At 40.5% G+C, this 16,478-nt stretch overlaps 1 protein-coding gene across 15 annotated transcripts in view; it reads left to right on the top strand.

The window, feature by feature from the left end:
• The window catches only part of NFAT5 (nuclear factor of activated T cells 5), a 157,522-nt gene that overhangs the window by 100,274 nt on the left and 40,770 nt on the right, over window positions 1-16,478 (top strand). For all 15 annotated transcript variants that reach the window (XM_006122231.4, XM_006122230.4, XM_075939769.1 and 12 more), the window contains 3 exons: window positions 2,677-2,869; window positions 7,466-7,656; window positions 13,389-13,561. In XM_006122231.4, coding sequence (XP_006122293.4) covers window positions 2,677-2,869; window positions 7,466-7,656; window positions 13,389-13,561 — 557 coding nt within the window. The remainder of the gene's footprint in view (window positions 1-2,676; window positions 2,870-7,465; window positions 7,657-13,388; window positions 13,562-16,478) is intronic.

The raw sequence follows: 16,478 nt of genomic DNA, 5'->3' as shown, positions 1-16,478 counted from the left end.
AGTAAAAGGTAACTGAATTTAGAAGGCAAGTGAAGAAATACCAGCTCTTCTTTATGGTTGGAACAGGGACAAATAAAAGAGATTCTAGTGAAATATTTTAAATTTTCCCCTAATATAATTAATTAGATTGAAAATAACCATGATTTCGAGAGACTCCTAAGGGGAAAACATTCCAAATAATTGATGATCAGAACCTGTTCAAACCAAAATAACACAGTAAATGTGGAGTATTTTATCAAGAAAGATAAGATATCTCAGGATTCAAAAACAAAATAATTAAAGAAACCACATAAGTAGTCTGAGGAGACTAAAGTATTAGATGTGTGTATATTTTTAATGGGTCATATGCCTATTTTCTCTTCCCATCAAAATTCCTGTGATCTCCAAGTCTCCTTCATTAACCTGTTTAGCTGGAATGCTGAATGTGAGATGAAAATGTGTAACCCATACTATGTTTCTGCACTGAGAATTCTTTTGTGACATTATAGCTAGTTAGGTGAGTTGTAAAGGCGAAGAAATGTGAATTCCAAACTCAGAGCTTTGAGTAATATGACTGTTCATAAAAATTGGATTGCTTAACATTCCTTTTCTGATTTCTATGTTTCATTATGCAATTTAAAATTCTTCATGTCTTCAAAAGCGGAGGAAATTTACTGATTCAAACTTAACATCTCACATTTAACTGCCAGCATACCAGAATAATTTCCTAACAGAGAATGTGGAGAATTGATAATCTTAAAACCTTGAATGTAGTTAGTATTTTTGATTAACTAGGACAGTAATTTAAAGCATACTGCTTTCTAAATTTGTTTACTTTGTATTTCATTGGACTTGTGTACCTTGTCCCAATGATTTCTGTAGGATTAAGAAAAATGGGTGAAAATAAAACTGAAGAGGGTTTATTTTATTTTAGAGAGGGGTGTAAGACCCTCTTTGGTTATGCTGAAGCTGAATAACCAAGGATTTATTGCCATAAAATGTTGCTATTCCAATTTTGTAGGCTTTTATGACCTCTAAATTCTACATCTTTTATTTAATTTGAAAAGTGTACAAAACAGGTCTGGTGAAGCACTTGGGGATTCTATGCTCAGATTGAATAAATAACAGGCTCATAGGACAGTTTGAGTCTGGAGAGGTTAGCTTTCATGAACACACAATATTAAGTTTCTGCAACTCTCAGTAAATCATCCACTAGATCACTAGGCAAAAGATTATTTCTACTTTTGTTGCGCGTGTTCAAGGGTCTTGCAAGTCGTGATTTAAGTGAGACCTTCTTGAAAATCAGATATAGCAGTATTAAGGGGAAAACTTCCGTTCTCCTGTACAGCAATGGTAGGACTGTCTTGTAGCAAAACTACTGTGGTTCAGCTATGCAAAGGAGATGGGCAAGGAGTTGGGAAAACCTTCAAAAATGTACATTTCCTGTAGATTATGGAGCCCTGCTCTGTTGTATTTATTGTACAGTAAGAATTTCAGTCTGGGGATACTTTGCAGATTCACCATGTGTCCTCCCCTCTTCTACTCAGAGTACAAATAGCCTCTCCAGGCTTAGGACTGGCAAAGTTGCCAGGAGGTAGGTCCACCATCAGTGGCCTGGAAGAAGAGATTTCCTTTCCTACCCCAGCCAAATTGCCAAGGAGGCACCTTGAAACAGTGATTCTTAGAAATCTCACTCCTTTCCCTTATTTCAGGCTATCCACATGTTCAAGAAGGCAACATTGGCTAGAGAAGGTTTTCTTTATAGCCATAAATGCCAAAAGTAATTTTTGATAAAGTTTAAAGCTAAATTCTGCGCTGATTGATTAAGCCCTCTTCCAGACTGTCTCAGTTGCCAGGGGAATAGTTCTGTTCACAATTGGTTTATCAGACTTTGGTTCAAGATATACAAACCTCCTCTGTATAAGGTCAGTGAGACATTTTCTCTCTTAATCCTTTAAAATGGACAAAACATTGATTGCAAAACGTTATACTTTGGAGGGCTTCTTCATTCAGGTTTTAATTATGGAACTGATCACAAGCTAGAGTACTCTTGAAAGCCACACACCTGGGTGGAGATGGTCTTGTTGCATGCATGTTGTTCGTTTTAAAGTCAGTGCAATTATGGCAAATCTGCTTAAGCCAAATACTTTTTAAAACCGCTTTTTCCTATACATTTCTCAATCTGATCTGACAGAAATTGCCAAATAGTACTTGTGAATTTGCATGATCATGCAAATTCAGAAGGAGACAGGCATGAGGCTGTTTTTCTATCTAGAAAGAAATGTATATTCTTTAACCTTAATTCTGTTCAAGGTATGCATATTTGTAATGTGATCTAAAACATAGTCCCTACATTTTCTGATTATACAAAATTGGGGAGAGGCGAGGTTATGTGCCTTTCTCCTATTAACTTACTCTAGTAATGCTAATTGGTTTCCCATTTCTTTGCTTTTTACATGAAAACCAGTTCATATTTTCCCTGAATTGAGGAGACAAAGAAGCACTGTTCTGCCTCTCCTCCAGGCCTCCTCCTCCTCTGTCAGTGAGACAAGTGCAGCTTAAACATTTGCTCTTTTAAATATTTCACCTGCCAATTTGTGGGTTGTTAAAAATATCTATGGTTTTCCTTTACCTTGATTTTATTTTATATGGGAACTTCTTATAATATGTTCTTGATGGTCTGCTTTGACTTCCCAGAGCATCAGAAAGCCAGAAAGGAACTGGAGGGAAGAAGAGTCCGATGTTGTGTGGTCAGTATCCTACTAAAAGTGAAGGCAAGGAGCTGAAGATTGTGGTACAGCCGGAGACCCAGCACAGAGCTCGGTACTTGACTGAAGGCAGCCGGGGCTCAGTGAAGGACCGGACACAACAAGGTTTTCCAACTGTAAAGGTAGTATGTTTATCAGCAGTACTTGGCAGTGCTTTGGGGAAAAAGGACTAATGTCATCCTTGGATGTATTTTTGGGAGTAGAGAATAGGAGCAAGGAAGTAAATTTTTCTGTGTTGCTCATTGGTTAGACTGTTACGGTATTTTAGAAAGAGACTTCATAGAATTGGAGAGGATGCAGAGAAGAGCAACAAAAATAACTGAGGGCTGGAGAAAATGCTTTTACCGCGGGTGCATGTCTACAGTGCAGCTGAGTGCGCGACTTGTAGTATGATTAGACAGACTTGTGCTAGCACAGCCCAAGGTGACACTAAAAATAGTTGTATGGAGGACACTCTTGTCTAGCAACCAGAGCTTAAGCCATGGAGATCATGTAGGTTACAGCACAAGTGTTTAGTACCCCAGGGCCAGCATGAATGGCTGCTCCCATCCCTCCTCTGGAGTAGCATAGTTGGAAGCAAAATAACAAAGGGCTAGTGAAGCTTGCCAGGCATGAAAACTTTGAGTGCATCAGGCCTACCATATAAACAAATATGAACTGTCCTCTGCTACCTTAGGGTCCCTGCAATCTTTAATAGGGAAAGCTAACATGGAGAGAGAGTAATGCAAGTTTGGCCCCCCACCTCAACCTTGGGGGAGAAAAGGCAGGAGGAGGAAGAGTTTTTGTTCAACATCTTCATTTAATGAGCTGGATGATGAGTTAGTTTGTACCCTCAACACAGTGGTGGCCCGTCAATACAGGCAAACTAGGCGGTCGTCTAGGGCGCCAAGATAAATGGCTTTGGAGGTGGGGGCGCCGATGGCACATTTCACCTAGGGTGCCAGTTGCCGGCAGCTCGTCTAGGGCTGCTCCTGCCTCAACAAGTTCATGAATGACACTGAGCTGGGTAGGAGGGGGAAGGTAAGAGAGAGCCTCCAGAGTGACCTAGACACATTGGAGATTTGGGCCAAAAGAAATCTGATTATGTTCAACAAGGACTAGTGCAGAGTTCAACACTTAGGATGGAAGAATCCTATACATTGTTATAGGCTGGGGCCTGACTGGCTGGACAGTAGCTGTGCAGAAAAGGACCTGAGGATTACAGTAGACAAGAAGCTTGATATGAGTCAAGAGTGTGCCCTTGTAGCCCAGAAGGCTAATGGCATTAGTAAGAGGATTGCCAGCATATTGAGGAAAGTGATTATTCCCTGTGTTCGGCACTGGTGAGGCTACATCTGGAGTAATTTCAGTATGAGGCAAACCAATTGAAGCTACAGAAAAGAACAGATTTATTAGGCAGATAGATGAGAATATGGTATGTCGGGGAAGAGTCAGTATTGCTTTGTAAAGGGAAATCATGCCGCACCAGTCTGTTGGAATTCTTGGAGAGAGACAACAAGCATGTGGGGCAATGGTGATCTAGTGGATACACTTTACTTGAACTTTCAGAAAACCCGTGACAAAGTCCCTCACCAGGAGCTCTTCAGCAAAGTAAGGTGTCATGGGGTAAGAGGGAAGGTATTCTCATGGATCCGTAACTGGTTATCGGGAAACAAAGAACAGAAAAGAAATAAATGGTCAGTTTTGATAGGGGTGAGGTAAATAGTAGGGTCCTTCAAAAGTCAGTACTGGGATCAGTGCTGTGCCACATAATCATAAATGATCTGGGGGAGGAAATAAACAACAAGATGGCAACATGCGCAGATAGTTAAATCCAGAGCTTACTGCAAAGGGTTATACATTTGGGTAACTGAGTAAGAAAATGGCAGCTGAAATTCAGTGTTGATGAATGCAAAATTAGCACACATTGGAAAAACATCCCAACCAAATATACAAAAGTTCAAAACTAGCTGTTAGCAATCAAAGTGATTTTGGAGTACAGATGTGAATGGGTAACCGGTTACCTGGTAAGCATGACCCTTACTAGGTAACAATTAACCAGTGCCTAGGAGCAGCCCCACTGTACTGTGGGCAGTGGTGGGAGCTAGGAGCCCCGCATGGGGCTACCAGGGGAGGGGAAGGGCTGATGGCGGTCCTGCACAGGAGGGACTGTGGGGTTAGTGGCTACTCTAGCCAGGTTAGAGTGGTCACCTCATCCTACTTAATCTTTTAACTGATTAATAGAGATTAATAGGGACTCTATCTTGGAGTTATCATGGGTAGTTCTCTGAAACAGCTACACCACATGAGGTGCCAATCCAAACAACTGACAAAATGTTAGCAACCATTCGGAAAGAGATAGATAATTAAGGCTATGATTTTTGTCATGGATATTTTTAGTAGAAGTCAGGAAAAGGTTATAGGCAATGAGCAAAAATTCACAGCAGTCATGACCCCTGTCCCTGACTTTTACTAAAAATATACATGACAAAATGGGGAGGGTGCAGGGTCCAGCATACTGCTCCACTGTGTGCAGTAGCAGGAAGCAGAGAAGGGATCCCCTACCACCCTGCAGGGTTGGGGAGCTCCGGAGTGTGTCACCCCTCCCCCCCCACTGCCAGCAGTGGCTGGGTTGCTGTGGAGCCCCCATATTCTAGAGATCAAGTAAAGTCATGGAATCTGTGACATACTCATATCCTTAATAAGACAGAAAATATCATAATGCCACTATACATATCTGTGGTACGCCTGCACCTTGAATACTGCATGCAGTTCTAGTTATCCTGTCTCAAAAAATTAGAAAAAGTACAGGGAATGGCAAGAAGAATGATCAGGAGTATGACATTTTGATAATGCTGTTTCTTCATGTTTCAAGGTACATTAAAATGACAGTCAAAAACAACCTTCATCTGTCCACCTCCATTTCCCCCTGAAGTGTAATATATATTATTAGACAAGTACATACTCAACTAAAAAAATTCCAAGATGAAAGCAGCTAACTAAACAAGTCTGGAGAAAGTAAGCTTTGGATTTAGCTCTAACTTCTGGGCGTACTCACAGAAGAGTCTTTATTGCTCATTGGAAGAAATTCTGAATATATTTTAGAATTCCATCAGGCAAATGGAGAGCACAGTTTCATTAACTTTTCCCATATAAGTTAAAATAGTCCTGTTTGTGAAGATGTGTGTCAGGAAGCAGCAGGGCCAGCCTACAACATTTTGGCACCTGAGGCAGGGAGCTCAAATGGTGCCCCCATGCCCTCTCGCTCGGGCCAAAACTTTGAAAGGTCTCAATTCTGCCTTCTTCCTGTTTTACTCCTCTCATAGCACTCCATTATCTCTGTGCATCTAGAGCAGAGAGAATACATATGCACCAGCAGCAGACACAGTTTTCTACACTCTGGGTCCTAGTGGCGCCCTCCCCACAGTCTGGCACCTGAGGCGGCCGCCTCAGTTCGCCTCATGGTAAGGCCAACCCTGGGAAGCAGACTAATTATATTGTGCATATGTACCAATGTCTCATTAAAGTCATGAAAAATCCTCAGACAAATCATAAAATCAACAATATTGGATTTGTGTAAGACGTGTGTAAGTGGCACTGAGAGAGTGTAGGCTGAAGATGAGCTTTTTTTAAATTTGAAAGTTAGCTGTGATTGGAGTTTGATTTTGGATACAATTATAGCTGGAGACGTTATTGAATTAACTTTGTATCAAAGAACTGCACAATTAATTGAATGTAATTACCATTAGTTTAAAAAATTATGCAAAATACTGATTTCTTCCAGTTAATAGGAATTGCATTTCTAATATTGAAAGGTGTTTGATCTGTTATCTGGAAACCAAACCACTAAGTAAATTATTAATTAAAAATGGGATTAGAGAAAATATTAGAGAATTAAATCACTATGTACGCTGAATGGTGGATGTCTTCTCATATATAAAATTCCTCCAAACTATGTAATGTTTTGAAAACATTTTCTTAATTGCTTTTTGGTGTACTAGAGATTCCTTTGTACAGTTTCATAGAAGTATATTATTTAGTTAAAATGAAATTATCTTAAACTGTATGGCTTTGTTGTGATGTAGGAGTTTCTGAAGTTGCTCAAACAGCAGGAGTGATCAGTAATCAGAGTGCAAAACAACAAACAGTATTAACTATTAACATTTTAAAAGTTCATTAATGTAGAAATATAGTTTATAAAAATAAATTTAAGAATCATGACTTAGTTTGAAATTTCAGTGTAAGTTTATATATAATTCCAGCACTTATAGATCTGTACTGTAATGCCCTAAGACTTAGCACATTTTTCTCATGGCATAAATGTACTGCCTTGCAAACTGATTGTGGGCAACGTATTAATACTGAGCATATTGATTAGCATCTATGAGCCTGTGGCTCTAAGAAGCCTTTATTCACAAGATACTTTGAGAATGAATCAACATTAATTATACATTTTAACTGATAATGCTAGTTGCTGCTTACTTGATAATTTTTTGTGGAAGTATTAAATCAGGTTTTGGTATTCCTGAGGCTACAGTCTAAGCAGTTTGCCATTTTGTAAATTATATAGAAATTCTCTGCTTCCCCTCTCCTTGTTCATTTACGCTGTCAGGTTTTTGGAAGTTCGATGTATCTTTTCACTGAAATATTGCAGTTCTGTTGTACTGGTTTAAAAATGTTTTATTTCATAATAAATTATAAATTCAATTTACTGTTTACTTCTTGTTGCTTGGTTCTAGCTGGAAGGTCACAATGAGCCAGTAGTGCTGCAGGTATTTGTGGGTAATGATTCTGGACGAGTAAAGCCACATGGGTTCTACCAGGCCTGCAGGGTGACTGGGCGAAACACTACTCCCTGCAAAGAGGTGGATATAGAGGGCACTACCGTCATAGAAGTTGGCCTTGACCCTAGCAACAACATGACACTTGCGTGAGTATTTTTTTTTTTTTTTTTTTGCACTGTGTTTTGGGTTTTTTCCTTCAGGAATCAAGTTTGAAAGTGTAATTTGACATTTTAAATAAGAGGTCTTTTTATTTACACATTTATAGCATGGAGCAAGATCATAAAGACTAAAAATAGACTGTCTTGTCTGACCTAATTAAAACTTTGTGGAAAGAAATTGCTCTTTTCATTATTGACTGAATTTGCTTGCTTCCAGAATTTGAGAAAACAAGCTGAGCAAACAGATTCATTTTTATAAACATGCCATTTTTATTGTCAAAATACCTTTTTTTAACTTAATGTTCACCTTCATTAATTTGCTTTCAGAGACTCTTTTTGGATTTATTCATCAGACTGTTTTGAAAGCAGTTACAATAGGAGTATCTTGACATACAGAAAACACTAGTGAGACTACAGATCATAAGGAAAATGCCTTCACTTCATACCCACCTTTAGCTCACCCAAAGTGTTTATTTTATCCATTGTTCACTTTGACACATCTTTTTAATTGTTTTTCTTGTTTAGATTTTATATTTGGGTTTCGCTTTGTGTAGCAATTTGCAACATTGTGTAAAGTACTTGCAGGATATGAAGATTTGACAGTGGCTTTAGATGTTGTGCAGTTGTTTGTTCAACTATTTTAGATTGTCCCCAGGCAAGAAAAAAGAAAGGGATTCCCTCTGTGTTTTTAGCACTTACTAAAGAACAGAGACCAGCAGATTTTGGATTTGTTCATAGTGAGAAATGCAGAAAGCATTTTCAGTGCTCCACCAGCCCGGATTGTTCTGTTCCTGCCCTATTTATCTGATGGTCCATTAACTGGGCCATGATCTATGAAGCTGGCAACCAATCAGACGTTTGACAAAGTACAGCTATCGTCTTCATTATAAAATTGTCATTTTCAGAAGCATTTAAACAATCTTAAGTGCATTATTTGGATTCTTTGATGCTGAAGGTTCAGCTGCCCATACTGTATATAGCAGTGTTTCTTAAACTGTGTTCTGTGTGCCGCGAGGCAGTCGGAGGTATGCTGCGGAGAGCAACAAAATTCAAAATGGCTGCCCTTAAAGGGGTAGGGAACTTTTTTCTCAATAACTTCCCCCAACCCTTTTTTTCCCCCTCGATAATTTCCCTCTGACCCTTTCCCCCAGACTTTTTTTTTTTTTCCTCACAACCAAAAATCCTTGGTATTCCTTCTAAAAAAAAATGTTGGTGTTCCTCGGTCTGAAAAAGTTTAAGAAACACTGGTATATAGTGACTAAGCACTATGCCTGGCTCTGTAATTTAGTATTTTATCCTAAAGTACAAACCAGTGATCTGGATCTTTGACTTGTCGTAATTAATACATCATTAATGAAAGAAAAAGAAGGATTAGCATCTGTTTTTGAGCTCAGTGATACCAGCCTGAAAGCCTTGGGCCTCTTTAAGTCTACTGAAAGTTAAGTTCCAACTCTTTCAATTGGTAAGATGAAATGACCATCTGTGATGCTGCTTTTCTATGATTTGTCACTAGGGAATTGGAGGTTATCTTTTGACCTTTCCTCAATGTTCTCCCTTTCCAGGGACTTTGCTTAAAACAGAAAATATTTTCTGAAATACCTAGAAATTATAGAACTTATTCTCACCAGGAAAAGAGGGTTCTGTTTCTTATTTTTGATATTTCTTCATTACAACAGAGATTTTAAGAATAAGAAGTGATTTAGAGATAATTGTCCCAATTTGTACTTAAGAAGACTTGGAGAATGATTAAGAAGACCAATTTCCAAATTGCTCTTGTCAATGCCACCTTCCTCTGCTGCTCTAAGTGTATTGGAAATATCATTAGCGTTTTTTTGTTTTTTTTTCTTCAGTAGGCCAGATCCATTACCAGTCTCGGGTGATTTATTTTATCCCTTCTTATGCAAACTGGTATCTTTTTTCTGACAGGCACACAAGTGAGCACAAAATGCCACACACCTCCCAAGACATGGTCTGCAGCTGTCATCCTTCTGTTTTGAATGAAGATTTTTAGGCCAAAAAATATTTCCAGTGTTATATCTCATTCTGACTTTCTTTTCATATGATAGCTTGAGCTTTTCTCAGACTGTTTGATTGTGTACAAGACTATTCATTACTATTTTTACATTGCAGCGATTATCAGCTTACAAAATACTCATTTGTAATCTGACACACTTTCTCTCTAGTAGAAGTACAAGCTTTCAATATTAAGGGCATTGTTTCCCTCCCCAACTGCTCTACTTTGAAAAGCAATCTTAGTATGCGATATGCTAAACTAAGTATTGTTTGGCCATAAGAGAAGTCCTCAAATCCATGTACTACATCTTAGAAGAAAGCCATATATTGTCTTTGAATAATGTCCCTATTGGTGTTCCACTGTTGGGCTACATCTAGACTACAAGCCTCTTTCGAAAGAGGCTTTTTTGAAAGAATCTTTCTAAAAAGCCTCTTTCGAAAGAGTGTCTAGACTGCAACCACTTCTTTCGAAAAAGCGAGCACCCAGGCAGTCTGGATGCTCTTTCGAAAAAGCCCTGTTTGCATTCAAGAACACCTTTTTTTCAAAAGAGCACTTTCGAAAAAAGGTATTCTTCCTCGTAAAATGAGGTTTACCGTGGTTGAAAAAAACACCGTGTTCTTTCGATTTAATTTCAAAAGAACTCAGTGGCAGTCTAGACGCAGGGGAAGTTTTTTTAAAAAAGGCCACTTAGTGTATTGGCACCTTTCACGCCTCGGATCAGAGATTTGAGGTAGTCGTGTTTGTGCAGCCTATATCTGTGCCCTCCCCATTCCTCTCTTGTATTCTACCTTGAGGCTATCTAGTGCTACCAGACAAATTGCCCTTAGTTCCTTCTCAACTCCCTTTGGCCTCCAGTGGCATGAACAGTAGTCTTTCTTTGATAGTTTTTAGTATAAATAGTAGCTATGCTTGGAGTTTTTTGTATCCTTTTAGTAGAATTTCTGTTTTACCTTTCTTAAAATAGACAAAGAAACTTCTTTTTCTTTCATATTTTCCTGCCCTTTTGGTTCCCCCACTTTCATGAGGCACCTTACCTTCAAGGGGGCAGTTTCCCATAATGCATGGGTGTTCTCCTTGTGTCTGATGTCCTGGAGAGGCGCAAACTTTGCAGAAGTACACCCTCTGCCAGCAAGTGAAGGCAAAATCTCATAAGACTCAGGAGCTCAAGTTAAAGCTTCTCCTCATGTAGGGTGCACTCCTACCATCAGCTGACCCCGATCCTGAAACTTCTCCAAGATGGTTGTCATCCCCAAAGCCTTGAAACTGCAGAGCACAGAATCACCAGTCAGCTGATCCACCCCTGAAAGCTGGACTCCGAGAAAAAGGACTCCGAGTCCTCAAACTGAATTCTTGGCCAGCCAGAGGGGATCCTTGGCGCACTCGCTTACTTTGGCACCAACAGCACTGAAGCATGGTACCTAGAAACACCAGTGACCCTCTCGTACAACCTCTGTCATATCGTCTAAGAACCCCATGGACACAGGCTTGGACTCAATGGCGTAGCCTTCCAGAGATAAAGACAGACCATACCACCTCTAAAAGATTCGCACTGACAAAGCCATCCTCACAGAGTGCATCAAAGCAACCCTTGTTAGAGCATGCCTCCCATAAATAAAAATCTGTATTGACAAGTCAGCACGGGCACTGCCTGACGGTACCGAGTGCATCAATGATACCATAGGAATTCCATTTCTTGGGGGACCTTGTGGTCGTGGAAGAACCAGAATCTCCTCTACTACTTGGTACTAGGTTCCCAGTATCACCACAGGCACTGGGCCATTTACCCAGCACCCTGGTCAGCACCACCCTTTTCCAGAGAGGGGGGCAGTCTTTCTCTGGTCTCGCAGCATGGCCTACCATTACAACAGTGGGACCTCCCCAATTAAACCTTTGTCCTGACTCTCAAGTTTGATACGGTCATCTGTGGGCACCATCACAACCATCCATGTGCTTCTCCTCACTCTCCTCTCTCCCCTGTGTTCATAATTGGGATCTGTGGGCCATTTACAGATCCCATACTTAGGAGCATCAGGTGCCTCTGAGTCCACTACATGGTTTTCACTTTGTCTAGAGAAGTAACAAGCCAGGCTTTGAAGTGGAGATTATCACACCAGCAAACATCTGCTGCTGCTCCTCATCAGCAAAGGCTGTAATGCAGCCTGGCTTAGGTAGCAGATGAGCTTTGTCCTTTTCATATGTGTTCATTTTTTTTTAATTGTATCCTTTGGTATATATGGTTGTGACAATTTTCTTCCACTATTTGATCTGAGAAGTGGGTCTGGCCCACGAAAGCTCATCACCTATTAAACCATCTTGTTAGTCTTTAAAGTGCTACACAGTCCTGTTTTTTGTTTCACTTACAAAAGGTGACATTCATACCACAAGCTGATGGATATTTTCCACACCTCTTCCTCCAGAATTGTCCTCCCAATTAATGAGGTGCTTCTGGACCCTGTCAAAGTAATCTGGCAGACCCCAGTCACCATTGACATGCAAAAGAGCTGACAAGAATTATGCCATCTCAGAGGAGACAGACTTCACTTCCTCTTTATTCACCCTCAGCCTAACTCTGTAGTAACGGACGTGGTTTACACATGGCAAGCAACATCATGCCAAGTCAACCCCATCTGATAGAGCTTGGTAGAGGCTAGACCTTTTGTGGAGGAAGGCATGATCATCAGCAACATTATGAATCAGAGTCTCTACCTATTCAGTCATAATGGCTGAATACAGCTACATACATTATGGGTAACATGTTTATCGATCACTTGTCAGAAGTGCAGACAGAACAGTTTGAGGCCATTGTCAAAGAAGGGCAGTTTGTAGCCAGAACAGCACTGCACATGGCCCTGAGCACTGCAGACAGGGTGGCCCACTCAGTCTCGATGGCGGTGGTGATGAAGCAGGCATCCTGGTTATACCTTTCATGCATAGTGCTGCTGGCCCACATGTGACATTGTATCTGGTCCTTTTACTAAGGATACAGAGGCAGCCACTAGTGGTTATTTATTTTGTATTATTCTAGCAGCCAGGGGCCCCTTTGTGCTAAGTGCGGCACATTTACTTGCACCAGCTTCCAGTAGCCATAAGTCAACCATGTATGTGAAGTTTCTTGATGCCCCAAGCCAAGGCATTACCTTAGAGTGGAAATAATCACAGAACACTAGAACTGGAAGGGACCTCTAGAGGTCATCGAGTCCAGTCCCCTGCCCTCGCCACAGGACCCAGCACCATCTAGATGTAGGATTTTGGTAAAGTAGTCCTTCATATTGCTAGTTTTCCTTACTGCCTCACAGCAGAGCTTTTTCAGTCTGCATGAGTGGGGATCTGCAGACACAAACTGAGTGCCTGGCAGACTGACTGTGGAGGAAATGGAAGTTCTCTAGGTTTGCAGTCTTCATAGTTTCTCACTACTTTTTGCCTTTCTACTTCATCTCTTGGACAAAGCAGGCAGGGATAAATTGAGGTTAGGATTATATAACTCATTTGAGGTGCAGTTTCAGTGCCCTGTTATGTCTTAAAAGTCTATAAACTGCTTTGTACTCCAACTGCATTTATAAAATTCTGGCTCTGTTACTTAGTAAACAAATCTGAATGGATTTTTTTTCAGATGGTAATTGTACTAAACTCCAGGTTCTGGGAAATTTTATAGTTAAGGTATTGGAAGTCACACTAGCTTATTAACTCTCACGTTGTGTGTTGCTAGGGTTGATTGTGTAGGAATACTGAAGTTGAGGAATGCAGATGTTGAAGCTCGAATAGGGATTGCTGGTTCCAAGAAAAAAAGCACCCGTGCCAGATTGGTGTTCCGTGTTAACATCACTCGGAAGGATGGCTCTACTTTAACGCTCCAGACACCCTCCTCTCCGATTTTATGCAGTAAGTAGCAAAGTAAAAATTAGAATCAGAGGAAGCTGGGTTTTAATCTATTTAAAACACTGTGACTTGCTGTGTAACCTCATGAAAGGTCATCTGTAAGAAATCTGACATTTTGAAATTTTCTTGTAACACTTTTTTAAAAAAATCTTTTTTCAGCCATAATTTTCTGATTTGTAATTGACACACATGGTGATTTTGAAAGTTCAAACATTTGTGAACACATTGCCTTGACTTGATCACAGAATGAAAAAACCTTTTCTACTACAAAATATAACTTAAACAACACATAATTCTACAGAACCTCAGAGACTAACAAAACATGTAGGTTGTATCATGAACTTTCGTGGGCACAGCCCACTTCTTTCATCTGAAGAAGTGGGTTGTGCCCATGAAAGCTCATGATACCATGTACATGTTTTGTTAGTCTCTGAGGGTGCTGCAGAACTGTGTTGTGTTTTATGTTCAGTTACAGACTAACTCGGCGACCCACCTCAGACTTTTCAGGTACAGGCAGTTACCATCATTGTTATAGCATAAATGTAGATGTAACTGCCCCCCTTTCAGGAACAGAAGTGGATAAACAGCTTTGTAGAGTTATAGCAGTTCAGATCAAAAGTTAGTTCAGTTCTGATTATGACAGAGGCAAATGAATTTTTTTAACCATGAATGTTAAAATGCTGTTGGCATTGAAAACCTATGTGTGGGCTGAATATTTGTCTTAAATGGAACAGTATGGGGGTATGTCTACACTACCACCCTAGTTCGAACTAGGGTGGTTAATGTAGTAATTCGAAGTTGCAAATGAAGCCCGGGATTTAAATATCCCGGGCTTCATTTGCATCTTGCCGGGCGCCGCCATTTTTAAATCCCCGTTAGTGCCGACTCCGTGCCCGCGGCTACACGCGGCACGGAGTAGGTAGTTCGAATTAGGCTTTCTAATTCAAACTACTGGTACACCTCGTTCCACGAGGAGTAACGGTAGTTCGAATTAGCCTAATTCGAACTACCTACTCCGTGCCGCGTGTAGCCGCGGGCACGGAGTCGGCACTAACGGGGATTTAAAAATGGCGGCGCCCTGCAAGATGCAAATGACTACATTATCCACTCTAGTTCGAACTAGGGTGGTAGTGTAGACATACCCTGGGAGATAAAACCAGAGGTTTCAGTGGAAGGTTTGAGCCTCTTTCCCCACACAGTGTCACTCTGAGAGGGCATTGCTTCCCCATTTCTTGTACAACTTCTTCCTCCTGGGAGCCAGTGACCAGTCGTGGTAGCAGCAAGATGAGGAAGCTTCTGTCCTTCTTACCAGGAGGACAGGAGCCTTGGGACCATGGAAAATAAGAGCCTTCACACAATTTTTTCTTTGTTTCATTCTTTCAAGAATGAGGGGGGAAACAACTGAAGAGAGTTGGCAGTTTTTCCAAGGGGCGTTATTAAGGGCCCAAAAGCAAACTATTCCGCTCTGTAGGAAAGATGGAAAATATGGCAAAAGACCACCTTGGCTTAACCAGGAAATCTTGCATGATCTAAAAATAAAAAAGGAGGCATATAAAAAATGGAAACTAGGACAAATTACAAAAGATGAATATAGGCAAACAATATGGGAATGCAGGGGCGAGATTAGAAAGGCAAAGGCACAAAACGAGCTCAGACTAGCTACAGGCATAAAGGGAAACAAGAAGACATTCTATAAATATATTAGAAGCAAGAGGAAGACCAAGGACAGGGTAGATAGGCCCACTGCTCAAAGAGGAGGGAGAAACAGTAACAGGAAACTTGGAAATGGCAGAGGTGCTTAATGACTTCTTTGTTTCAGTCTTCACCAGGAAGCCTGAAGGAATGCCTAACATAATGAATGCTAATGGGAAGGAGGTAGGTTTAGAGGATAAAATTTAAAAAAAAAGAAAAAGTTAAAAATCACTTAGAAAAATTAGATTTCTGCAAGTCACTAGAGCCTGATGAAATGCATCCTAGAATACTCAAGGAGCTGATAGAGGAGATATCTGAGCCTTTAGCTATCATATTTGAAAAATCATGGAAGGCAGGACAGATTCCAGAAGACAGGAAAAGGGCAAATATAGTGCCCATCTATAAAAAGGGAAATAAGAACAACTCAGGAAACTACAGATCATTCAGTTTAACTTCTGTGCCAGGAGAGATAATGGAGCAAGTAATTAAGGAAATCACCTGGAAGATAATACGATGATAGGAAGTAGCCAGCATGGATTTGTAAAGAACAAATCATGTCAAACCAATCTGATAGCTTTCTTTGTTAGGATAACAAGTCTTGTGGATAAGGGAGAAGCAGTGAATGTGGTATACCTAGACTTCAGTAAGGCATTTGATATGGTCTCGCATGATTTTCTTATCAATAAACTAGGCAAATACAACTTAGATGGGGCTCCTATAAGGTGGGTGCATAACTGGCTGGATAACCATTCTCAGAGAGTAGTTGTTAACAGTTCACAATCCTGCTGGAAAGGCAGAACAAGTGGGGTTCCTCAGGGGTCTGTTTTGGGACCGGTTCTGTTAAATATCTTCATCAGTGATATAGATATTCACATAGAGAGTACACTTATTGAGTTTGCAGATGATACCAAGCAGGGAGGGGTTGCAACTGCTTTAGAGGATAGGGTCATTATTCAAAATGATCTGGAAAAACTGGAGAAATGGTCTGTGGTAAACAGGATGAAGTTTAATAAGGACAAATGCAAAGTGCTCCACTTAGGGAAGAACAATCAGTTTCACACATCTAGAATGGGAAGCGACTGTCTAGGAAGGAGTATCGCAGAATGGGATGTAGGGGTCATAGTGGACCACAAGCTAAATGTGAGTCAACAGTGTGACACTGTTGCAAAAAAAGCAAACATGATTCTGGGATGCATTAATAGGAGTGTTGTGAGCAGGACACGAGAAG

The sequence above is a fragment of the Pelodiscus sinensis genome, chromosome 12, assembly GCF_049634645.1.
Source record: "Pelodiscus sinensis isolate JC-2024 chromosome 12, ASM4963464v1, whole genome shotgun sequence".
Lineage (NCBI taxonomy): Eukaryota > Metazoa > Chordata > Testudines > Trionychidae > Pelodiscus > Pelodiscus sinensis.
The sequence above is the reverse complement of the archived record's forward strand: the minus strand, read 5'-3'. Positions and strand labels throughout refer to the sequence as shown.